The 25,744-nt window shown below is 41.5% G+C and overlaps 3 protein-coding genes across 14 annotated transcripts; all 3 read left to right on the top strand.

The window, feature by feature from the left end:
- The first annotated feature begins 1,275 nt into the window (after positions 1-1,275).
- On the top strand, positions 1,276-5,944 carry LOC106742568 (lysosome-associated membrane glycoprotein 1-like). Its single transcript, XM_014615663.1, has 5 exons — positions 1,276-1,414; positions 2,598-3,061; positions 3,457-3,676; positions 3,775-3,963; positions 4,124-5,944. The coding sequence occupies exons 1-5, from the start codon at positions 1,366-1,368 to the stop codon at positions 4,261-4,263; spliced, it is 1,062 nt and encodes a 353-aa protein (XP_014471149.1). The 5' UTR covers positions 1,276-1,365; the 3' UTR covers positions 4,264-5,944.
- Positions 5,945-6,115: 171 nt separating this feature from the next.
- Positions 6,116-7,932, top strand: LOC106742587 (ADP-ribosylation factor-related protein 1). Its single transcript, XM_014615703.1, has 5 exons — positions 6,116-6,754; positions 6,833-7,003; positions 7,182-7,263; positions 7,428-7,599; positions 7,711-7,932. The coding sequence occupies exons 1-5, from the start codon at positions 6,662-6,664 to the stop codon at positions 7,808-7,810; spliced, it is 618 nt and encodes a 205-aa protein (XP_014471189.1). The 5' UTR covers positions 6,116-6,661; the 3' UTR covers positions 7,811-7,932.
- A 1,845-nt stretch (positions 7,933-9,777) lies between these two features.
- Positions 9,778-25,730, top strand: LOC106742504 (AP-1 complex subunit gamma-1). Of its 12 annotated transcripts, none has more exons than XM_014615538.1 (14): positions 9,778-10,278; positions 12,180-12,241; positions 12,533-12,725; positions 13,575-13,721; positions 13,822-14,137; positions 17,856-18,266; positions 18,500-18,730; positions 18,801-19,022; positions 20,356-20,483; positions 20,581-20,827; positions 21,133-21,400; positions 21,481-21,641; positions 21,729-21,821; positions 21,906-25,730. In XM_014615538.1, the coding sequence occupies exons 2-14, from the start codon at positions 12,199-12,201 to the stop codon at positions 22,005-22,007; spliced, it is 2,562 nt and encodes an 853-aa protein (XP_014471024.1). In that variant the 5' UTR covers positions 9,778-10,278; positions 12,180-12,198; the 3' UTR covers positions 22,008-25,730. The 12 variants fall into 12 exon arrangements, with proteins under 12 accessions (XP_014471024.1, XP_014470978.1, XP_014470969.1 ...); XM_014615492.1 differs by having other exon boundaries at positions 11,693-12,241; XM_014615483.1 differs by having other exon boundaries at positions 9,778-10,612; positions 11,693-12,241.
- The last annotated feature ends 14 nt before the right edge of the window (positions 25,731-25,744 follow it).

The raw sequence follows: 25,744 nt of genomic DNA, 5'->3' as shown, positions 1-25,744 counted from the left end.
TTTAATCATACATGAACCATATTGCACAATAATCGAAGTTTATCCGAAAGACATCTTGTGGATGTCCCATAGCCATCCTTAAGGCTCCTGGATAGTCGCTGCAACTGTCCTTGTTTGATGACGTCAGAAGCGAGAAAACGCATGTCAAGAATTTTTGCGTTTTATATTCAAATAAAAGGACATATTCACAAAATGACATTTGTAATCGATTCAGTACATTTGTAAAATTGTTCGTGCATTTTTCTTTTATTCGAACAAGCAATAAATAATCGTAAGATTAACATTGACAAAATCATGAGAATAGAGGTTAAAATGAATGGTTCCGTGTCAAATTAATTTTGCGGCTGTTTATTGATTGTTCGAATAAAAGAAAAGTGCACGGACAATATTACAAATGTACTGAATCGATCACAAATGTCATTTTATGAATATATCTATTTATTTGAACGTAAAACGCAAGAATTCTTGATATATGTTTTCTCGCTTCTGACGTCATCAAACAAGGACGGTCGCAGCAACTACCTAGGAGTCTTAAGACATAAAGACGTCACCGGAATATCTTTAGGACATCTATGCTAGAGATTGATTAATCAATAATTATGTATGGACAAATTTCATATATAATTTAGTATAATTATGTATAGTTACGTATATTTATACATGATTATATATGAAATATTTTTTTACGGGATAAATAGCTTTAAAATTAACGCGACAAAATCATGACAAAGGTAGGTTAAAAAGGAAGGTTGTACATCATGTTAATTTTACGGTTATTTATTGATTATTAAGGCAAAGGCAAGTCTCCGGAATATTTCACAAATGTGCTAATCGATCGCAAGTATCATTCCACGGACACATCTCTCTATTTCAATGTATTTCACAAGAATTTTGGGCATGCGTTTTCTCGCTTCTGACGTCATCGAACAAGACGACTACTGCGAGGAAGCATGAGAGGATTCGAAAGAAGAGAAAAGAAACTTGCGAGGAGGAGCAAAAGAACAGGAATGTTCAAAGTTAGGCGCACGTCCGGGCATTGGTATTTTTTACCTTATCTCTCGTGTGAATTTCCTTGTTTTTTCGACGCGAGCGTGAACGTAGGAGGGGAATATCCGCGCGATGGGCAAAGCGAAAATCGAAGCTGATCGAGACGAGAGATACACGGCCTATGTCGGATTCGCCGGATTCTAACGTGCCGCCGCGATCCCCACCCACGGCGAATGCCACAGCTGTGATAGATGGCAGCACGGACGCTGTCCTTGGTTCTCCGCAGACTCCTCATTCTTCCGGAACGATCAACGCTCGTCGGTTCGTACGAAAGTACTGTAGTTTTGCGCTTATTGAACTCTCCGAATTTCCGACGTCATGCTGAAGCCCCTGCTGCTTCTGTGCTGGACCGCGATATTCGTGTCAGGTAACGATTTGATTTAGCCGAGCGCACCGCGAGAAGCGGCAGCTGCTGCTCCCCACGGAGTGTATACATACACGTACGCGACATACACTTACACACACACACACACACATACTCGCGAACGCGTACACCCGCTCTCGGCGACGTGGAGGACTTACCGTCGCCGTCGGCTTCTCGATTAACCTGGGCAAACGAAGAAAAGAAGCGACCCCGCGTCGTCGGGATCGTCGAGCTTGCGCCGACCACGCTACTCGGTTCGGAAATTAATTACGTTTCTGTGGGCCGATGCGTCGATAGGCGCCATGATGAGGCGCGGATGGGAAGCCGTTCCGCTTTTCTTTCGAACGACCATGTCGCGGAAAATTTTCGGCTTCCTCGCGCGCGACTCGCCTGGTTGGCTCGCCGATTCGAAGCGGATGATTAATGCCCGAACGATACGATCGCTCGTATCGTGTGTGGCGGCCGACATTGCGTAGCAATGGATGCCGGAGACACACGGGTATCGAAAGAAAAAAAGAAAGAAAATGCCAGGCTACGTGTGCATCACATCGCCTAGAAATAGCAATAAAACGTGATAAAAGCTCTTATCTCTGTAAAAATACGCCTGTCGAGTAAGTAATAGCTCTGATCCGTTGTCGATATATTCGACCTCCGGGCGAGATGAATTTGAAGTGACTAATCCACCGACGACTGTATATGTGTATATGAGATTGCTTCCATAATGTTGAAGTTCATGTCTGTTTCCTTTTTTCTCCACGCTTTGAACTTTGCTCTTCCTCGTTTAGCAGTTGACATTTTTTTCTTCCCTACAAAACAACCCGGCAGCTTTATTTGAATATTGGGACATGCAACATTATGGAGTATCCAGTCATATAATATCTAGCGAAATAGATGAATTATTTACATAGTTTACAAAGTATAATAAACACACACACACATTATATAAAATATATATATACATATATATATATGCACTCATATTTTGTACACTTGACAGTTATTCAAGACAAAGAAAGGACATAAAGTATCTCAATTTCAAAGACGCAGGATACAATTGGTTCTTTAAGAGCCATTTTTCTTACAATGTTTCTCTTATCTTTAAAACTCATTAGTATGCAACCTTGACATTTCGACGCATAACATGTATGGTATGGAATTATAATTATGCATATGTTATTTTTGACAGCTGGTGACCAGAAGACTAATGGTACCAGTGGCGCGACTGTTTTCTCGCCTCAAGAGAGAGCAACTGTAGAGCCATTAATTGACACTAAATCAACAACCATCCCGAGCAGCGCACATGTGCCATCTGAATCGGATGCGGACAAACCAAAAGTATCACTCTTAAGCACCTCAGATGAAAAAACACCCGATTCTACTACGGAGGTTATTAGTGTAACACCTCCGACCACCAAGTCGACTACGATGTCAACTACATCTACTACACCATCAAGCACTACACCATCGAGCACTACACCATCGTCGACTACAACGATCCCAACCACCGTTCCTAGTAATATTACCACACCAGCGCCGACTCCTGTTCCTCCGCCAAAAACTAAAAAGTGGACGGTCAAACAGAACGATACATTGTGCATCATTGTCCAGATGGCTGCACAGTTTGATTTCTCCTACACCGTCAACAATACGGTGAGCAATTCTGAGCAAAGTCTCGAGATACACACACAGAAAAAAATTAGTCTTAAGTCAAGAATAGATATTCTCATATATGAGCGAAAATATTCGAACTTTTATAGAAGATTTTGAGTTTTTTGCTTTTACTGAATTTGTATTGGCGCAAGTATTACTTCCACTCAATTCATGACTAAAAATCCAAAGAATATTCTTCTAAGCGCACTATAATATTCTTGCTTATGTATGAAAATATCTGTCATTGATTCAATACTATTTTCTTCCGTGCGTAAATATGTATGTCAATATTTACGCGATACTACTGTTATCGTAATATAAGTTGCACAACATTAAAATATGCGCATGACTGTGCGTCATCTATGTCGCTATTCATTTCTATTTCACTCGCGCAGACGATCCAGAAGACGATAGACGTACCCAGCAACAGCAACGCGACGGGAACATGCGGTAATACCGAGCAGAATATCATGGTGTCGTGGTACACGCAGAACGATTCTAGACAATTGAACAATTTCACGCTGCATTTCGTGAAGAACGAGACGATCAAGCTGTACTCTCTTCATCACTTCGAGATCTCCCTCGCGCCGGAAGAATTCCCAGCTGATAAGTGGAGTACGGCATCTCCTGCATAAACAAACTTGCTCTTTGATCTGGTCTCCCCCCTCCCCCCTCCCCCCGGCATCTCTGACTAAATTTTCGCTCTTTTGCAGATAAGACCGTGACATTGGTACACATGGTACCGCAATATGAGACTAGATTGAGTGACTCTTACAGATGTCTCAAAGAGCAGAAGTTGGACTTGCATGTGAACGGTGTGAACGAAACCGTAGGGCATCTGACGGTATCTAATTTGCAGTTCCAAGCTTTCAGGACTGACAACAAAACCATTTTTGGCCTAGGTGGGTATCTCTGCTTTCTTGTCACGTCTGTTTGGATGCCAAACGCTCTGGCTGGCTCTTCCTTTTCTCCTTCCTCCCCCGAAAGAAAGTACAGATACACTTTCATCAACAGTATCTACCGTACGAGAATAATAAGCATTTGTCTTTTTCTCTTCTTCAGCGAAGGACTGTGCGTTCGACACGCCCGACATCGTCCCCATAACGGTGGGTTGTGCACTGGCGGGTTTGGTAGTAATTGTACTGATCGCGTACCTCGTCGGCCGTAGACGAAGCCAGGCCCGTGGTTATCTTAGCATGTAAGCGCTAAGTGGAAGTCCGCGCAATAAGATCTTTTTCTTTCTTCACCCTCTTTTTTTTATCGTTAAACATATTTTTTTTTATTACAATTTTCCATTAACGGAATTGTCTTATTAAGAGTTTATGTAGTTGTACTTTGTGTTCTATAGCCATGAAGGCTGTGACACGTTTAAAAAAAAAATATATATTATATATATGCGTATATATATAATATAGTTCGTATGTTTATAAAGTTATCACGATTGCGTGCGGCAATATTAGGAGAAAAACGAAAAGAAAAAAAAAGAGATATATGTATCGCGGATTCGATACAGGGTGATAATTCCGAAGTAACGTGCTCCATTTTAGGAAGACGATTTACTTTCTCTCTAACAATACAAACCTCAATTAATCTAGTTAAGTTGTAGAGGATCTACGTTATGTGTCTGTGCTGCTACTCGACTACGATCGACAGCGAGGATTACCTGTTTTTTCGATGAGCGTCTGACAAAACGAAAACCAGGAATATTCGTTTCGATAGACACGCGTTAGTATAAATAAATACAAATAAAAATATAAAACTCGATACTCTAGGTATTTGCTGAATCCGCAGCTTCTCGTAACAAGATACAGTACGTAATTCATAGCGTTCCCTCCCCCCTGTTTTCTTTTTTTTCGTTTCTTTTTGTTTCTATATTTTTACGAAAGAAAAGGGAACAATCATTTCCCGGCTTTAATTAGCGCGATACAACGTATCGCTCTTTAATTACCTTTGTACGTGTCGATGTACGTTTCTTTTGATTGCTTGCATACTCGAGTCCTTTTTCTGTTTCCGTTCTATATATATATATATATATATAATTTTTTTTTTTTTTTTAATTAAAAGTACCGTGAAGTAATGGCAGTCGTTTACAGCCCTAGGCGTGCGTGCGTGCGTGCGTCAGAAACAGTATGAAGGAGCACGAGCTTCGTCCGTTGAATTCAAAGTTGCGCTTCGCTCGACTCGAGCGAGCACGCCGAATTAGATACTACAAATGATAAGACCCACTAAGTGTAATGTCGTTAGTTAGCGTCAAGTGTAGCGAATAGTAGCTTAACTTCCGCATAATAATTAATAGTCAATATATGAATTTCGACAAGAACTGTCCCCATGATAGAATATATCATTGTTTCCTGTCTAACAGGAAATCATCCGGAAAAAAAAAATAGTACACACGCTATCGCTTGTATACAAGTCACATACACAAGTTTAAACACCCTCGTGTTTTTTTTTTAACAACAATGTGTGGAATACCACGGTATCTTCACGGTTTTTTGCTGCTGCTGTTGCTTTACTCAATCACTTATCTTTTCCGACACTTTTATGAGATTGCGATTACATAATGACGATCTGGCGATCTTGTATAAAATGCGAACGAAAAAACGGGACTTGTCCGAGTTAAGAAATTTCACGTGTACACCGTGCTGCTTCATAAGTGAATTATATTTGTGACGAGACTGAACGAAGAATAGTGCTTGAGAGCAGCTGGTAGAAAGAGAGAGATAGAGAGAGAGAGGGCAAAAAGTAAAGTGAAACGAGGTAAAACAAATCGATAAACAAAGTGCTGTATATAAGACATAAAGTAGTACTACTTTTGGATTACGAGTATGTATTGCAGCTAGGCGAAATCTGTTATATGAACAATAAAGTGGCGTATTTCAAGGATATCGTCCTGTCTTGCCACTTCTCCATGTTCCTCGAACACGTTTATTTATTTATTTATTTTCTTCATAATCTCACGTCTTAGCATCTTTCTTGTCGAAGTCTTTTCCGACCAAATTGCGATGTAACGATAAGAAGTTATCGGACAATTATGTAACATCGCCTGACTTTTAAAGTAACAAGCTTTTAAAGTAACAAGCCGTTTTTTCCGCTGGAAATTCTCATCTGCTTGTGTACAGCGCCCGAAATCGCGTTTGGCGTTACATTACGGGGGGCGTGTTTAGCGTTAATCAAACGATATATCCCTAAATGCAAGATAGAACCGTTATCACGCAAACATATGATGTTATCGCGTTGACATATGATTAGTGACAGGAGGAGGAAACATGGCCGCGCATCTCTCTCGTGTGATTTCTCTATAGGTCATTCTGAATGATCTGCCCCCCTTCGTTACACTTGCTCTCTTTTCTCGTATTTTCATTTTTATTTTTCGATTTTGTATTCATGTTCCATTTCATCTCGAGTGCAATGGATATAACACAGTGTTGAAAGACTTGAAATAAACTGAACACGTTTGAACTTTTAAGAATGAAGTGTAAAAAGTGTAGCTAAGACAAACGCGGATCGAATGATGTGACAGGTATGTCGAGCGTGGCCGTAAGATGTAAACAGAACGAAATGTAAATCGTTCTAATGAAGATTATCGAAAGGTGAATTGAGATGTACACGTTGCTACACGGTCTGTACAAGTATTTGGTGCAAAAAGACGAGTATTTTATTCTGATACTGGGACTCGACAATGCGGGAAAGACGGTGAGAGAGACGCTTTGCGCATGGCATTTTGAGGTTATGACACGTAATCTAGCGATTACCCCCAAGATTCGTTCGCAGACTTATTTGGAAGCGGCGAAAACAAAATTCACCAAAAACTACAAGGGGATGAACCCGAGCAAAATCACAACGACCGTGGGTTTGAATATCGGCAAGATCGACATCGCCGGCGTTTCCTTCAATTTTTGGGACCTCGGTGGCCAAGAAGAACTCCAATCTTTGTGGGATAAAGTAATTAATAATAATTCAGGCTGAGTATATCATATTGTACTTCTTACCTTCGTATATTCTTCTCTTTGTATATTTTTTCCTCTTTTTTTTCTTTGTAGAAAATATTGGATTATACCTCTTATATTTTCCACTAATAAACCAGGATGACAGGCTCACTAATATTGTTCTATACTTGCAGTATTACGCAGAATCTCATGCTGTGATTTATATCGTCGACTCGTCCGACCGTGATAGAATACCGGATTCCAAAGAAACTTTTGGTAAAATACATCTTCTAAAGTAATATTTAATATTAAAATGAACAAGCAATTTGTTTCACTATAACAGTATGAGATACTTTCCTAGTCAAATCTTTCTATACCTAAATCTTTCAAAATGATTCTTAGAAATCTAAATCTGTATCAAACTTGATTGTTTATTTTAGATAAAGTTATATCATCTGAACACTTAACGGGCGTACCTTTATTGGTATTGGCCAATAAGCAGGATGTACCTGATTGCATGGGTGTCAGGGAAGTAAAGCCGATATTCAATCAAAGTGCACACTTAATTGGTAGAAGGGACTGCATGGTGATGCCTGTATCAGCTCTTAATGGGTAAATAAAGCTATTGTTTCGTAAATTTATTTAACAAAGTGATGAAAAAAACGAAACATCATCTTTTGTACTTGTCATAAGATGTGATGACTAATATTCATTTTGTAAAAGTGATGGTGTAGATGAAGGCATACACTGGCTGGTGGACTGTGTCAAGAGGAACAACGATGTACGACCACCCCGCAATCAGAATGACAGCTGCTTATCTTAAACAGAACATTCCCGCTCCACGATAAATCGTATAAAAGGAGACACTACAATGCCAATGCACTGTACATATTCATATTGCACATGTGTGTACGGTGTTTTCGTAAATAAACAAATTTTTCCTAACATGCGCACCACTTCACACATATCTTTATGATGTGGGAAAAAAAATATCTCTTCATATATATATTCTCTTCTCACTATCATGTGTAAAATTGATTAATACTTGTAATTTTGCAAACACACGCACATGACGAATATATATTAATATTCGTAATTTTTCATAATATTATCGTCAATCTGTGTTATTTCACAGAATGCTTTTACAAAGTGAAACTACCAGATTTCATCAAGATCATGGACACTGGATTTGTGTGAGTGTGTATCTGATATCAAGGTAGTCAGAGAGATAAGAGATAAATTTGCCCACACCTTGTTCCCTTCTCTATTATGTTAGTGATAAAAAGCCTACAAGACTGATCGCGCACAACTGCGTGATATATAGGTTGTGATTTTAATGCTGTACACGTCTTTTGGTGTTGTGAGTTTTTTATTTATTTAACATTATCGTATCATGTGGCCTTATTACGAAAGTGACGAATGGAGTGTTTTACCACCGGAACTCAACAGAAGGTGATTTATTAAATCTATACTGTGCTAGGCAAAGATTATATCGTTGCGAAGAGTGCACATCACGCGATTACCGTTTGATAATTGCTTCTTCCTAACATCATTCAGAGCAATATTGTGAGAAACACTGAACGATGGGCGCTCAGGCATCTCAAAGTGCTAAATACTGCCCCTCTCCAAATCTTTTGCCTCATGCAAAAATTGTACGCCACGTTAGTCATATTTTGCAGCGATGTAGACTATAAGAAACTAGGGAACACCGACCGACAGTAACGTTACAACAATGTTACGAATTCCCCACTCAATAATGTAACTGTTACAATACAACTATGTTATATTGCACTTTGTTGAGTGAGAAATTGTAACATTGATGTGATACTGATCAAAAAATTGATGTGTCCGATAAAATTACAAAAATGAAGTCAAGTAAAGTCTATATCGAGCAAAGCACGTATCTTGTAGCGCTATTATTATTATTGATTCATGTTCAAAATTAATAATGTACAATAGATGTTTACACAGTCACAATTTGTACTTGGAATCTTTGTTGATGGAATATTGCTGTTAGTTGGTGTTTACTGGGTACCCAGCCGACATTGAGCATAATTTACACAACATCTAAGTTATAATTTCGCACTCAATGATAACAACGTATGGTGTTATACTGCATTTACATTGTTGAGAGAAATTACGACACAGCATACGACTGTTCGGTGTCGACTGGATAGATACGTAAGTTCTACACCGGCATGAGAGAAATGCCCCTTCCATTTTTGCTCTTACCAAGCTGCCTCGATTAAAGTAACAGCTCTCATTCTAATTGCGTGCGTGCAGCGCGTCCAATTTTGTACCTGGAAGAAAACAATACGGCCGTAACGCTGTCGTGCAATGACACTTGCGAGAGAAGGCGCAGCGGATTCCGCTCGCGCGATTCAACAAAATCTTATCTCGGGCCGACGAGGAAGTCGCCTCCGTCTCTCACAGGTTAGGAATTAAATCGACGTGTGATTTCAGCGTGTCTCCGTTCTCTCCCGTGCCGATTCATCACACTGAGGTGTTCCCGGCATCGAAAATTGCGCAAGAATCGAGCGGTCTCGCGAGTGAGGAGACGCGGTTATTGGAAAACCGACCTCCCCCGAGATCGCGCGTCAGACTCGCCGCCGAGACGCCCTCGACGCGATATCCGAATTTCGCGCCCATGCAATGGTGCCACATCCGCGACTCTCACACGCGACGCGCAGCGGATCTCGCCGTTCACCTCCTTCCTCCTGGGCGGTCGCACCTCATGTTCGCGCGTCCCGTCGAGCGTAGGCGCGCGCGCTCACAACCCGACGAGACTCGAGTCGAAAACCCGACGATCAGATCCAACGCGGCCTCTCCCCTCGCGCGTCGTGGCCCCCATGGAAAGTCCCTGACGACGTCAGTGACGACGTCGGCGACGGCCATCTTTGAGTCCGCCGTCGCGCACATATACGTGAAATTCCGCGTGGACTCTCGTCACCGTCGACGGGACAGAGCGAAAGAGAGGGAGAAAGGGAGAGAGAGAAAGAGGGAGGGAGAAAGAGAGAGAGTGAAAGTTAAGAAAGAGGGACAGAGCATAGGCCCGGTGGAAGAGGAAGAGCGAAAGAGAAGAAGAGAGAACGGTGCACGTCGTTAGGCGGCTCGGCTATCGCGCGGGCGGGCTGCCAGCAGAGCTAGTGTGCAGTGTGTGTGGTCTGTGTGGTCGACGACCGTGAGTAGGGACTTCGCAGGATCTCGCGGCTATGTTCACGGGGTTCACGGCGCGGATCAGCGAGTAGCCCCTCCGCCTCCACGGCCCGAGACGACGTCGCGCACTGTAACGTACGTACCCGAGTCTTCGTCGGCGCGATATCGCCAGCGCGCGCTCGCCTACGCTCGGTCCCGATCTCGCGGGGGAGCGAGTTCGAGAGGAGTACCGGTGTGGCGTTCCCGAGTACCCCGAGTGCACGCACCAGCGGCGGCAGGAGGGGGCGCACGGCTCGCTCTCCGTCTCTCTCTGTCCCTCTCGCTCGCGAGACCGTCGTCCAGCACGCCGAGAGGTCGACTCGGAAGGAAAAAGCGAGGATCCGCTCGGCGCCCCGTTTCCGCTTCTCGGTACCCTGTCCGCGAGGGAAGCTGCGGCCTCCGATGTAAACACCGAAGGGGACACGACGACGTACGTTTCAACGTGGTGCACGAGCCCGCGACATTGCCACGCCGGCCCCGAGATACCGCGCTACTCCTCGTCGCCGCGTCACGGACGTGCGCGTCGTGGGCAGGAAGTCGGCCTCCTCGCGAGACTCGCGGCGGGGCCTACGTCTGACAGCTGCCTAACCCTCGACCCGGTGCCCTTCTTCGTTCCCGCGAACGGTTCCTTTATGTAAGCGCCGTCGCGCTGTGTTTTGCAATATGCCGCGGGCGAGTCGCGCGCGCGACACTCCGGGGTGTGAAATCATCGCTGCTTGTTAATATCATTATCGCTCGCCGATGCACTCTCCGAGTACGGCGTGTCCTTCACGACTCTCGTCGCCGTGAGCAACGCATTTTTGCGCGAAGCTGCGCGCCAGTGGCCTATTTCACAGAGCTTTCTTGGAGTTTGCTATCTCTCTCTCTCTCTTTGTATTTTGTCGTGTCTCGCCTATAGCGAACTGTAAACCGTGTGCAGCGCGAGGCATGGCTGTGGGTTGCTACCGTGTAATTTCATTGGTCGTTTGAATTTATGAGTCTCCGGTAATCGGGCTGTTGCTCAACTCTTGGCCAAGCGGTGACAGGTACTTTCCTCCTTTAACGAAAATCGTGAATTTTTGCTCTTACTGACTCACGTCGGGAGTAGTCAGTGATTACACCTGCACGTGCACATGAAAAGTGCATGGTGGAGGAAAGAAAAAACTGCAAGGTTGCTTTGTGAAATGGGGCGTAGCGTTGAGTATCTACCGGAAGTTTAGGTATGCGAGGTCTGAGCTGTAGGTTTGTCGTATCGTTGGCTTGAGACACTGATTTGCTATATGTAGAGTTTCGACAGAGACCGAGTAATCTGTAATCCATTAACACGATGGCTAGTATTCATAGTAGTCGGATCTTATATTTAAGACAGTCCTGAGTTTATCTCGAAAAGCTTTGTAACCAATGAGACGAGTCCCAGAGCATCTGAAGATAAATTTAAAGCAGTCTCAAGTATACGATTCGACTATGAATACCAGCCAATGTGGTACTAATGAGCTTTGTAATATCGTTTACTGTCTTGTGTGTCCACCAGGAGGATAGCAGAGTTCGTGTTTTGTACTCGTCTGTGTTTGGTTTTCATTGTGAAGCTTGTGGCATAAATTCGAAACTCTCGAGCCGAGATGAATGCCTCAGAACATGGGTAACGCATACAATCATACAATCTCATGCATGTACTTAGATTAATGCTGTTGAATCGACACGGACAGAGATGACAGTGAGAGAAATATCCGTTGTAGTCATCTTCATCTCTGATATCGCCGACATCGTACCTGTCAGTTTTCAAATTCATGTGTTTTATTTCCTAAGAATGAGCGGATGAACCTTGTACAGAGGTACAACTTTCTCACTTTAGTTTTACACTGTGTATCTTGAGATATGTATAAAATCTTAAGACAGAGATACGAGATACGTGGAAAATATCATCATCGAACGCAAGTGTCATTGCATGATGAGAGAGATTCCGCGAGGCAGGAGGCGTTTTTTATGCTTCTAAACCAGCATGGGTGTGACTTTTTCAGGTTTAACCCGGCCTTTAACATGGCCTCCATAAAGCAAGCTTTCAATGAGGCGGTAGAGAGAGGTAGGTGTATTGTTTGGTGTAATTGACTCACAATGACCCTAATAGCTAATCCTTGGAACTCGGATTCTGTTTGCTCGTTACCTGCATCTTTGTTTGCCGTCAGATCTGAAGAGCAATTGAATTAAATTACCTTTCAAGGTGATTCGAAACAAATCAATATATAAATTCCCACGAGAGAGGAGAATCTCGAGCAATTGTAGGGCGCAAGCTATAAAGCTACTTTGCGAACAGAATCAGTGGTTACCATACGTGACGACAATTAGTACTGATGACTTGTTCACACCTTGAAAGTCTCAACAGTTAGGATGCCTGCACCTACGCGGTTGAGGGATCTGATTAGACAAATACGAGCTGCGCGAACTGCGGCGGAAGAGAGAACAGTCGTCAACAAGGAGTGCGCGTACATTCGCTCGACGTTCAGGGAAGAGGACAGCGTGTGGAGATGTCGTAACATTGCAAAGTTACTGTACATCCATATGCTGGGGTTTGTATCAAGATGGCTTTATTTTTTTTTTTCTATTCCTGCATTAGGACTGCATTAGAGCTGAATTGAACTAGTGCAAACCGGAAACAGACGAGTGTAACTCTGAAGACTAAAACTGGCTTTGCTACAAGAATAACATGGCGCGTTATATCTGTAGAATTAAACGGTTATTGTTTTCCGTAGTAACTGGCGACGGTGTTCTAACTTGTCTATCTGAATGTTAAATGCTATATATTAAGATGTAAATATTGTAAAGTCTTTTCAGTGTCGAGAAAAGCTACTTTCATACTTGCTATTTGATTTTTATTTTGATAGCTGTGCGTTAAACGTCTAAGCGTGTAAACTTTGAAAATAGAAGCGATAAAACGCAATTTTGATCATTTAGGACGTATTGCCATACATGTCGTAAACGTTGGAGCAAAAGTGCAGTAATTTCATGATAACGATACAGGTTACTTAGATCCATACTCTGAATTCACTTTTATCGACAAAGTGCCTTAAATGTGATCTCTCAGCCAATCAAGTTCCTGAGCCACTTAGAGGCGCCTTTATCGATCTAAATGAATTCAGAACGTAGACCCTAATTTTTCTTGCACTCTTGTTCGGGATTGCCGTTCCAACTGCCTTTGACTCCAGACTTAGTGCGCGGACAGTTCAGCGAACTCTTGCGATGAGTTCCACTCCACTGGAATGGAAAACAACGTCGTTGACACCGGTTCTGGAATAGGAAGCTCTCGAGAGTAGACTTCTTGAAACAATGCAGCCAGTACAGAAATAGAAAGCGAACCCTGCATTATACCCGATATCGCAATGCTCCGTTATTAAAGAGGCACGTCGATGTTGTTACAGATACCCGGCGCACTTCGGCCAATTGGAATGCTTAAAGCTCATCGCTTCGCCGAGATTCACGGACAAGCGAATCGGTTACCTGGGAGCCATGTTATTATTGGACGAACGGCAGGACGTGCATCTGTTGATCACGAATTGTTTAAAAAAGTAACAAGGCTCTCTATTCCCCTTCGGAGGAGCGCGCGCTCCTCTTTCCGGCGCGCGAAACCTTCAACGAAGGAGCTTCACCGCTCTCGTCTGTTCGCAGTGACCTGAACAGTTCCACGCAATTCGTCATCGGTCTGGCGCTGTGCACCTTGGGCGCGATCGCGTCCCCGGAGATGGCGAGGGACCTGGCTGCCGAGGTCGAGAGACTGATGAAGTCGCCGAACGCGTACATACGGAAGAAAGCGGCGCTCTGCGCCTTTCGGATCATCAGGCGCGTGCCGGAGCTGATGGAGATGTTCCTGCCGGCGACTCGCAGCTTAATCACCGAGAAGAACCACGGGGTCCTCATCACCGGTGTCACCCTCATCACGGAGATGTGCGAGAACAGCGTTGACACGTTGAATCACTTCAAAAAGGTACAGCCGAGAGAGATACACACATATATATAAATATATACATCACACATCATATTTCCTTTTCGTACGTTAGTCCTAGAACAGGTTTACCGTAGGAACACGGCTCGATGTCGTAAATCTGCCCGCTGATCGAGTCATAGCGTTGCATCACGTAACTCATCAACGACTGGTGTATAATTAGAGCCTAGTGTGTCGTCGATATCGAGGTTAGACGGTAGTACGGAAAGCCGCAGAGAGATGTATCTAGTGCGTACCGGTAGTGCAGCTACCTGTTAGACGATTCGAGCTGCGATTGTTCGTCATTGGTGATCAGATAGCGCGCGTCCAGCGTGCGGAAAAGAATGCAGTCTTGACTCTCGTACGAGCACAGATACGTGAAGACGAAGCGCGCCCGGCGGGATAGAATGCCTTGCGGTTGGCGTTCCGCGTTTAATTATTCCCGGTGATTTTCCGCGAGGGAAATTCCCGCGTTCTAACATCGCATCGTCGTGATTCCAAACACGTTCTCTCATCTTCATTCTTAATACGCGTTCTCCTTCGCTCGGACAGCCTCGGTGCAAGCGCACGCGAATCTCTTCTATACGGAGGAAATAATTCATAGTAAAGATTACAAAATTTCGTAGTACTGCACCGGAATTGTGTCTGAAATTATTAGAGGAAGGGATGACGTGGCCTCCTATTTGTATTTTGTATAACAACTTTGTCAATTAAGATTTTAAATTGAAAACTGAACGTTTGTTAGTGTTTTGTTCAATCGATTCTGGACTCAAATTTATGAAATATTTATTGTTTAGGACGTTATTTATAAAAATGTGACGGCACATATAACGGGTCGAAGAGGAACAGGAATGGTAATGTGGCCCTCCTACTAAAATTGATTTTGTTTAAATAGTACAGTGTTTTGTTATAAATTTATATACTTATTCAAAGTAAACTCTTAGAAGTAATAACAATGAATATAACCGTGAATTTTTAATGTAGATAGACTTACTTGCCAGAAGATAAATACAAACTTTCAAAGACAATTTACTACGAAGTGCGAATAGACTTTAAACTTAACTTGAATTATTGATTTATTGAATAATTACTTCGACATGGAAACCTCGAAAAAGAGGCCGTATTAAATCTATTTTAGCGCGAAACCAGATTAGCAAAATGCTATGTTATTCTTTAACTTTGCATAACTCGGAATGTGCACAGCGGAATAAAATATTAAATGACGAACAAAACACTCAAATATACATGTATTCGTGTGATAATACACTTAAGTTTAAGAAAAGTGAGGAATTCTATATAATTAAATGCTAAAAATGATTTGAAAACTTGTAAGATAAAAAGACTTAACAACTGTTGTCTATTGTGTATCGGCGTATTAACGCCGCTGCGTAACGGCAGGCTATTAAACAAATGATTACATAAATAATCACTAGGATTCACCACCTAATAGCGGAAGTATTAAGAGGGGCTATAATACCACCCCTTCCTGTATGTGTGCTGTAATCTTTAGTGATGTGTACAATGAGATACATCACTAAAGATTACAACACATATCATGATTTTAATTAGAATTCCGGTATGGTTTAGCATTACAAAATTTGGCGGTAATCTTTATTACAATATTTTCTCCATTGTACTCTCTTTCTTCGTTGGGAGGGACATCGTTCAATTGTGCGGAGCAATCTCTCTCTCTCTTTCTCTCGCGCGCGAAATTCTTAATGCAAAATCTAACTCCGTTAAATTTACCACATCCGAATGTATGCATAATATAAGCGTTGGTTTTGTCTTTCTTAGGAATGCGGCCATCGTGAGGTAATATGCATAAAAACGTATTCTCTGTATCTTTGCATGTATGCTTGTTACACAGACTTCATTCTTTTCTTTTATCTTGTCCAAAGCGAACTTGCTCGAACTGCCAAAACATGAAATCGCCGTCGCCTGCTTCGCCACGTTTTTTTTTTTCTCTTAATAGCTAAGTTGTGAAAAGATACCGAAGCGTTTCGTCGTATTCGTACATGTCAACTTTATAGGTATATGAATACACGAGTACCATTCTAGCTTATTGTTACACGCGCGAATTCGATATACGCGAATAATAGTTACGCGTCCGGAAAGATGTTGTTGCGACAGTAATTGTAATATTCGTAATCGGCATGATGGCATCTGGTATAGCTGCATGTTTATTTCGGCTTGCTCGTACGTAGAGATCTCTCTTCCTCTTGTCATATGTATTCTGTAACTGAGCAGCTTGCAGCAATCGATATCTGAGGGTAACACGATCGTTTCTGAGAAAGTTACTTTCGACTGGCTGAGACTCAGGCCTCTTTCGAATATTATTCGAATGAATCATGCGCCTCATTAATTATACTTCTATTGTATTACGATCACGCTTATATATACATGAATCATATCAGGTCAGTTCAGAAACTCGGTTCGATTTTCTGTCTCCTTTATCCTATCAGACGGATGCTGCCAATACATTGGCAAAGGATCACGGATCCACGATAACGGTGATTATTCAGTGGACAGATTGTTTGCATTCCGTCGAATATGGCAAAGTGAAATTCGACTCAATAATTGAACCGAGCCTTTTGACTGGCCCAATATTTCATAGCGAATTCGATCACCCGCACTACACACCGGACCGGTGCGTGCTGAAGGCTGCTGCATATGAAGCGGTTATTTAAGAAGATGGTAAGGTGAAATGAGTTTGAAAAGAATTTAATGAAACTTGCCCTACGTATGCATTGAAATATTATTTAACTGCTCGTGCAATTAGAAAAAGATTGACCACTCGAGAATTGAGACATTTGCAACTAAATTTGACACATTTTACACGTTTTTATTGAGATTACCGTGCTATTTTTAATTTCTGTTTTTTGTGTCTTCTATTAAAAATAAAGACTACACTAAAAATAACTAACTAAAAATAAAGACTAAACTAAAAATAAGATTTTGGTGAAAAATACTGTGATATTAAAGAAACTAATGTATAGACATTATATACACAAATTTCAGAATTATTGACCATTTTGTTTTCGAAAATATAGCTCAATGTAAAGTTTATAATTTAATAATAATATTCGAAATGTGCATATATACACATTTAAAATTTATATATTTAAACACTTTTTATATTACCTGTGTATCTCTGTTAAATCAACTGATGCATAAATACAGTAGCATTAATAAGAATAATAAGAAATAATATTTCGTGGATGAAATATTATACATATATATGTTTAAATTTCGTTTCAAATTAATTTATTATTTAGGTAGCAAAATAAATATATAAGAACGCAAATTGGCTCGATTCACACTAAATTTATCAATAATCTCCCTTGATGCGGCACTAAAAATATTACACTGAACCTTATAATCTCCTTGAATAAAAAAATCATGTAAGAGCATATCGAGCGATTAAACTCTTAATAACGATATTGTCACTTGACGAAATATCAATTATTTTCACTATATTGGATACTTTATGCGCAGCGGCCTTTAGTGCGTTATTACTTCGGTGTTTAATCGCAAGTTGATTGAATTCATTGTTACTATACTTTGGTAAATGTTACATACGAAAGTCGTACATGTATGTGATTCCACAAATGGTTTGTTCCGTCGATCGTTAATTACATATTCGACGTTGACATGTTCGAGTTAAGTGGAACACGACATCGTCTGCGGGATCGAGTGGTGATGAACAGAGGTCTCGTTGCAGATCGTGCCAAATCTCGTAAGAATCTTGAAGAATCTGATCCTAGCCGGATACTCGCCCGAGCACGACGTGTCCGGAGTGTCCGATCCGTTTCTCCAGGTGAAGATACTGCGTCTGCTGCGCATCCTGGGACGCAACGACGTCGACGCGTCCGAGGCCATGAACGACATTCTCGCTCAAGTCGCGACCAACACGGAAACCAGCAAAAATGTCGGCAACACGATACTGTACGAGACGGTTCTCTCCATCATGGACATCAAGTCGGAGAGCGGACTGCGGGTTTTGGCGGTCAACATACTCGGCAGATTTTTACTGAATAACGATAAGAACATCAGATACGTCGCCTTGAACACGTTGCTGAAGACGGTTTACGTGGACACGAGCGCGGTGCAGAGGCATCGATCGACGATTCTGGTGAGACACCTATCTTCAAACTCACTTTCGCCCGAGAAATGAAGGCTTTGTTTTCTATTCCTGTACTGGAACTGCACCAGAACTGAGCCAAATTAATGCAGGCTGGAAGTCTGTTTTCTGTTTCCTGAAAATTGATATATATACGTTTCTTGAACTAGTACAGTCAGTATGGGAATAGAAAAGAAACCTGAAATCTGGAAGCGTTCATTGCGATTAATGTTATTGTTTCTCAGGAGTGTCTGAAGGATCCTGATGTATCGATCAGAAGGCGCGCGATGGAGCTGAGTTTCGCGCTGGTGAATTTCAGCAACATCAGGAACATGATGAAGGAACTGCTGTTGTTCTTGGAGCGAGCGGATCCGGAATTTAAGGCTCAATGCAGCAGCAACATCGTGATGTCCGCGGAGAGATTCGCGCCCAACAAGCGTTGGCATCTCGAGACGCTGTTCAAAGTGCTCGTCGCGGTATGTACCTGCGGGATTGCTAAACGAACACGGCGTCACGATTGTTGAGGTCTCCTTACTTGCACTTCAGGCTGGCAATTACGTGCGAGACGACGTGGTGGCGTGCACGATACAGCTGATCTCGGAGACGCAGACTCAACAGGGCTACGCTGTGAGCGCGTTGTGGCGGGCGTTAGAGAAGGATACCTCCGACAAACAGCCGTTGGCGCAAGTGGCCACATGGTGCATCGGCGAGTACGGCGATATGCTGCTGTACGGCCCGCCATCAGAGGAGGCCGAAACTCCGATCAATGTGAGTCGATCAGCTACTTCATGATATTACACAGTAAGAAATTCTGTGTTAAATTCAACACACTTCACATTTCCCCGAAACGGTTCACGCTAATTTTTGTGTTAATTTAACACAAGGTGGGTATGTTGAAAAGTAACATAAATATCATGTCAAAAATTAACACAAAATTAATATCCGTAATATTTTAATCAACACCGAGAAGTGTAAAATGTGTTATTTTAATACATGTTGAATATCGACTTAACACAAGATTTCGAGGTAACATAAACACAATGTGTATGCTAAAGTAACATACGGGTATGTTAGAAATTTAACACAACATACATGAACACAATATGTATGCTAAATTAATATACGGATATGTTAGAAATTTAACAAAAAAATTTTAACAAGGACCGATTTTTGAACATAAGTACAAAGTGTTTTTTATTATGGTAGACTATACGTTTTCAAACAATATGTTCTTATATGACATTGTGTTTCGCATATTCAGTGTCCTAAGTTTAGGATTCACCAAAGAAATTTACCAGGAAATGTCCTGGCTCGTACAATGATTGCAAGCGTAAACTTTCAGACAGGGTGTAAGATTTAATGACTCAAATCAAAGCCAAGATGATTTTATTTAACTTTTCCTTGTTAACATCAAGTTTGTATTAGTAATTCCTACTAATTCTTTGCTAATATAGCCCGCATAAGAGTACTGATAATACGATCTTTTTTGCAGGTTTTTATATCGAAGTAGTTATTCAATAAGTCGATTCTAACCTATAGTTCATTGCTGCACCTTTGTGTGCATTGCTATCCTCTGACAGATTATACCTTCTGACAATATAGAAATAAGTCAGTATTTACATTAAAAATTTACGGTTATATTCATTCCTTTGTAGTTATTCTTTCTAAGAGTTAATTTTAAATATATATATAATTTTACGACAAAATACTGTGTTATTTCAGGCAAAACCAATTTTTAACATTTATTTTAGTTGAAGGCTATATTACCACTCTTGTTTTTCTTCAACCCATTATGCAGTATCGTCACATTTTTATGAATAATGTCCTAAATAATAAATCAATTTTATAACTTTGAGTCTCGAATCATTTAAACGATACTTTGACGGGTGTAATCGTTCAGTCCTCAATTTAAATTAATGTTGGCTATTGACAAAGTTGGCAAAAACGGGGCCCCAATACCACCTTTCGTCTGCTAATTATTATATTAAGAAATCATCAATTATTTTTGCAGCATTAGTCACGTTTTTTCGTGAACGCATCGATCTAGGTAGACGTGTGATTTCAATCTGATAGTGATATACCTGAAATTTTCTTGCCGTAGCTGACGGAGGATGAAGTAATCGATGTTTATCAGAGGTTGCTCTGGAATCCGCAGAACACTGTGGTCACGAAACAGTACACCTTACTGTCCCTCACGAAATTGAGCACGAGGTTCCAGAAAGGTCACGAGTCAGTATCGCTTTCGAGTGTCCGCGACTATCTTAAGAAACCCGCTCCCACGCTGCGACGTAATGTTCTGTAATCACGTGATACTCTGTTATTACAGGAAAATTCGTCAGATCATTGATACGTTTGGTAGCAATTTGCATATCGAATTACAGCAGAGAGGAATCGAGTTCTCGCAGTTATTCCGGAAGTATGATCACCTGCGGCCCGCGTTGCTCGAGAGAATGCCGCCGATGGAAACCGCGCGACCGCAGGCAAACGGTATTATAGGCATGGTGAACGGCGAGCCGGAACCGGAAGATGAAAAGTCTACGATAATCGAACCAGCCACGACCACATCCGATTCAGTGAGTGTATAACGTATTACTTAATTCCTCCCTTACGCAGACGTAGGAGCGACTTTTTTTTTTAACTGATCATATTTTTTTTCTGTTACCAAGAATGAAACTCACTTTTCTCATACTTTTTCACTGTTAATGTCTGCTTGTGTAATTATATCGCATTTAACCTTAGATATACGTCTCGTGACGTTAATTAAGTTGAAGGATTAATTATCAAATTTCCTACTTCAATCCTCGTACTACTTGTCCACTTTTGACCTTAAGAAATAATACCGCAACGAACGGATACTTGATTTTGCGCGATTTTGCAGAGTGCACTTTTAGACTTACTTGGAACTACGGACGTGGGAGTGACGATGCCGGCAACGACTAATAAAAATCCCTCGCCGGGCTCGACCGCGGTGGCGCATAATAATGACCTGTTGGACTTGCTCGGAAGTTTGGATTTGAACACACCCACGTCCGCGCCCACGCTACCGCCACAACCGCAGGCGACTACGCCGATATTCAGTCCCACTAACACCAGCAGCAGCTTCCTGGTGGATGGATTGCTCAGCACCCCGTCGTCGGTTCCAAACGGTTCGTCTTGGTGTCTAAAGCAAAAGAGGGACATCTCGATCATCAGTTCGCATGTGCATCACTTGGATTTGTAATTGCAGATGCACCGAGCATGGTCGTCTTGGACAAGTCGGGGCTCAAAATAACGTTCAAATTAGAAAGACCGCCCGATATTCCCGATTTGTTGGTCATAAATATGTTGGCTCAAAACTCCGGAAGCATCGTTCTTACCGACTTTCTCTTTCAAGCAGCAGTTCCTAGGGTTAGACGCGAATTATGTGCAATTTGAAAAGCCGTAAGATCACTCGTCGTACATCAGACTGACTCACCACGCGTTTTCTATTTACAGACATTCCAACTACAAATGTTACCGCCCTCGAGTACCGTCATTCCGCCGTCTGGTCAAGTAACTCAAGTGCTGAGAGTCACGAACATGAACAGAGTTAGTCACGAATATCCATATATCTATCGGCATGACGTCCAAAACTGAGACTATCAGATTTTCTAATCTCCGTCTTCTTTCCAGGCACAATTAAGAATGAGATTACGTATATCGTATACAGGCCCGGCCGGACCAGTTCTGGAACAAACGGAAGTGAATAATTTCCCCGTCTCGACATCACAGTGACAAGATGTAATACAAAAAACATTTGTACATATGCCTGCCTAAAATAATTAATCGAGTCTAAAGACAGACTGAGAAAAGGAAAAGAAAAAAAAAAGAAAAGAAAAACACACGCAATGGCGGCGTCTCTCCGTCGTGAGGAACAGTGAAACATACTTGGCAAATGGATATATCTCTAACAACACAAACGTTTTCAATTAATTAAGCAACTGAACCCTTGCATATGCAGCGTGGACGAGACGTGGTCGAAACTTCGTGAGGGACTCTGGGCTCGAGACGGGATGGCGAAATGCGCGATTTCATTTTCGCACGTTCGATTGCCACGCGTGTGGCTCATTCAACGGTTCGCAGGAATGAATATTTCCCAAGGAAAGGTATCAATAATTATAATTCTCTCGGCGCGCGTGCGTGTATATGCGAGAGCTGTCGCGGAGTCTTTCGTGATTTTGCTCGCGTGTCATTGCCGTCATTATCGTTTTCGCATCACTTTATTACGTGGGAGAAGGACGAGAGGACGTGTAAGTGCTTCTCGTACATGGTGTGCCGCGTATGTGTGTGTGTGTGTGTGTGTGTGTGTGTGTGTGTGTGTGTGTGTGTGCGTGCGTGCGTGCGTGCGTGTGTGAGAGAGAGTGGGAGAGGAAGAGAGAAGAAAGATGTAAATATTTTTTCTAAACTAAAACACGCGGAGGTGTTGAAGAAATATTGTATTCGGTCGCATTCCCGTCGTTTTACGGCTACTAATTTAGCGCGTAATTTCTCACGTAGGCTAAAAAAAAAGTGAAATAGGAAACGGAGATATAGAGAACAAATAAGACGAGACAGGTACATATATAAATATACACACATACACATACACACATGCCACTTGAGAGAAACACACCGATTCAGGAAGGGAGGAGGAGTGTTCCGTCACCGAAAGTGCTGTCGCGCTGCCCCAAGTTATCGACGAGAAGGCGCTTAACTCTCGCTGTAACAAATCGATCTTTTTCTACTACACATTTGTAAGTAAGACGCCGGACGACGCGATCGTTCTGTAAATAATTATTAGATAATCGCAATGACTCTGTAGAAGTGTGAGGAAATTCTTACCACGGGGGACAAAAAGAGATAACACGGAAATACGAAACGCGGATTCTTTCTAATATATGTACACGCAATAGAGAACCATCGATTCAATAACGAGTTAACATCTACGATTTCTTTTCGTCTTCGAAAGATATATCATTCTTTTTTGTAAAGGGGGAATATATACAGGGTGGTTTGAAAGCCCGAAAATGGCCAATTATCTCAGAAGAAAATCGGTTTTAGGAAAAAAATATTCCGGACAAACTTGCAGCGTTCAAAAAATTACACTATGTGGCAATGCTTCGTGATCTTAAAATGATAAAATAAATGGTGCCCCCACTTTTTATTACCTATTTTGATAACTGACATCGTGGTCTTTAAAAAATACTATAATAATGTCCAATTTGGGTCTTTAGTTCAGAAACTAGAAGAATTAAATATTGACGTGTCATCGACATCAGTATTGCCCGATGGGAATCACGGAGGAATTTTCTTGGATCATACAAAGAGTCGATTGTGTGATTGTCTCCTTTCGGAGCCATATGATGGGCAAAGTCTGACCAAGCAGATCACTATTTAAATCTTCTAACTTCTGAATTTAAAGATGAAAATTGGACATTATCATAGAATTTTGTAAAACTCTCGACGTCATTTATAAAAATCTTTAATAAGAAGTTCCTATTTAAGTTTTTTTTTAGGTCATCTTGACGGGTTATTCCAAGGTGTGTCAAAGTCACAGAGACGTTGCTGTCTAATAGACTTTTTCGAACATTGCAAGTTTTGTCTCAAACTTTTTTCCACGAAATCATTTCGGAGATAATTAGCCGTTTTCCGGACTTTTAAAGCATCCTGTATAACACACACACACACGCACGCACACATACAAAATACTCTTATACAGACGCCTACGATGCATAAGTGTGTTACGTGCGTAGCAATTCACACAGTTTCGAACGTATTCGGAGTACAGAGTAACATTGGAGGGCTGAATTCTGATTGTCATGTTATCTGTCGCGCGTATGTATGTATGTATGTTGGACTCGCCGCATCCGAGTTTTATCGCGAGAGACCGGGGCTATCTCGTTGTCGATATTATTTCAACGAAGTCTTGCAGAACTGCGTCAGAACAATATCTAACGATCTGCGAGACGCGTGCAATCGCGTCGATAGTGTTCTCTCCTGGCTCGATTCGATATTTTTATCAAGTTAATTCTATAATACGAAACAATCGCGACGTTGTGAGCGGGTGAATGCAAACAGTGACACACACACTTAAGTAATATTCTCGTCTGGTCGAAAGATTGTAACGCAAAGCGGGTGGGGAACGAGATTCTCGGTGTTTCAGAATTGATTTTATCGCGCGAACTCCGCAACCAGGTCATGCCAGTTTGTACACACACAGAGGTCAAGAGAACGTACAGAAAAGTCAAGGAGTAATTGTACATGCGTTGGAAAGCGAAAAACACACACAGTCGGCTCTACTTCTGAAGTTATTCCGTGTTCAAACCGAGGAGAAGGCCCTCGAGTTGCGCGCCGGTCATTCACGCAGAATTGATCGCTGAATAACTTGGTGTGCGCGCGTTCGTTGGTTTCTCGCCGTCTAATTTTAGAATTTTCATTTTAACGCTCGATTCGAATCACACTCGCAGCGTGTCGCTGTGAGCGACGTCGCTTGTACATGTATATATGTCCGGGAGAAGAGAGAAATGTTCGAATGTAACTCGCTCATACTTAACATCATGTTCACATACGATTTTATATATAAATATAAGTAAATAGATATACGTGTATATTTATATGTAAAATCGTGGTATATATATATATATATATATATATACTTTGTCGGATTTTTACGCGAAAGCGTCTGTGACAAGGGACAAATGTGAGTTCTATATAGATATACAATTTAGAAAGAATAGCGTGCCGGGAGCAATAGTTGGCGAACCGTTTCCAGATATCTATTTTCTCTAGATTTTCCTACGAATTAGGTTAAAAAAAAAAGAACGGAACACGCTGATTGTACTTAATTATTTAATTCGCTCCGTGATGTGACAGCATTATAGCGATTATACTTGTAAGTGTAGATGTGTATATATATATATATATATATATATACACACACACACACACATATATATATATATATATATATATATATATATATATAAATAATCATAAAGGTTCTCTCATTTTTAGAGCGTCGATCTGGCACCTTTTTTTCCAATTCATACGTCGTACGTTTCCTTCTAATTTTTTAACCGAAAAAAAAAAACATTTTTATACAACTTCTCAGAGGTTTGCGATTAGGTTTACGATTGAGTACGCAATTCTACGCATTTTAGCTCCGTCCCTGAATACGTTGTTGTGCGAGATGCGAGAGAAAAAGAGAGAGAACGAAAATGCGAGGCGTAGGAGTTATATTAGAACAGGTGGGTGCGTTTCTGAGTGGCCTTGTCCTAAAGTCTGTGACACAGCGCGTCAGCCCTTCAGTGGGTGTTTGCTCTGCCTACTTGTTCTGAATATTATATATTAGTTTTATAAACATACCTATAAATATATATATATATACATACACGAGGATATTGATTAATGATAAAAATGCTGTATATATACTTTCTAGCGAATCGAGGTGTGAAAATAAAATGTATTTTTATTCCATTACGTTTTCAGAATCC

This window comes from Dinoponera quadriceps, unplaced genomic scaffold, assembly GCF_001313825.1.
Source record: "Dinoponera quadriceps isolate SergipeBrazil2010 unplaced genomic scaffold, ASM131382v1 scaffold3, whole genome shotgun sequence".
Classification (NCBI taxonomy): Eukaryota; Metazoa; Arthropoda; class Insecta; order Hymenoptera; family Formicidae; genus Dinoponera; species Dinoponera quadriceps.
Note: the sequence above shows the minus strand (reverse complement) of the source record. Positions and strands in the feature narration are given on the sequence as shown.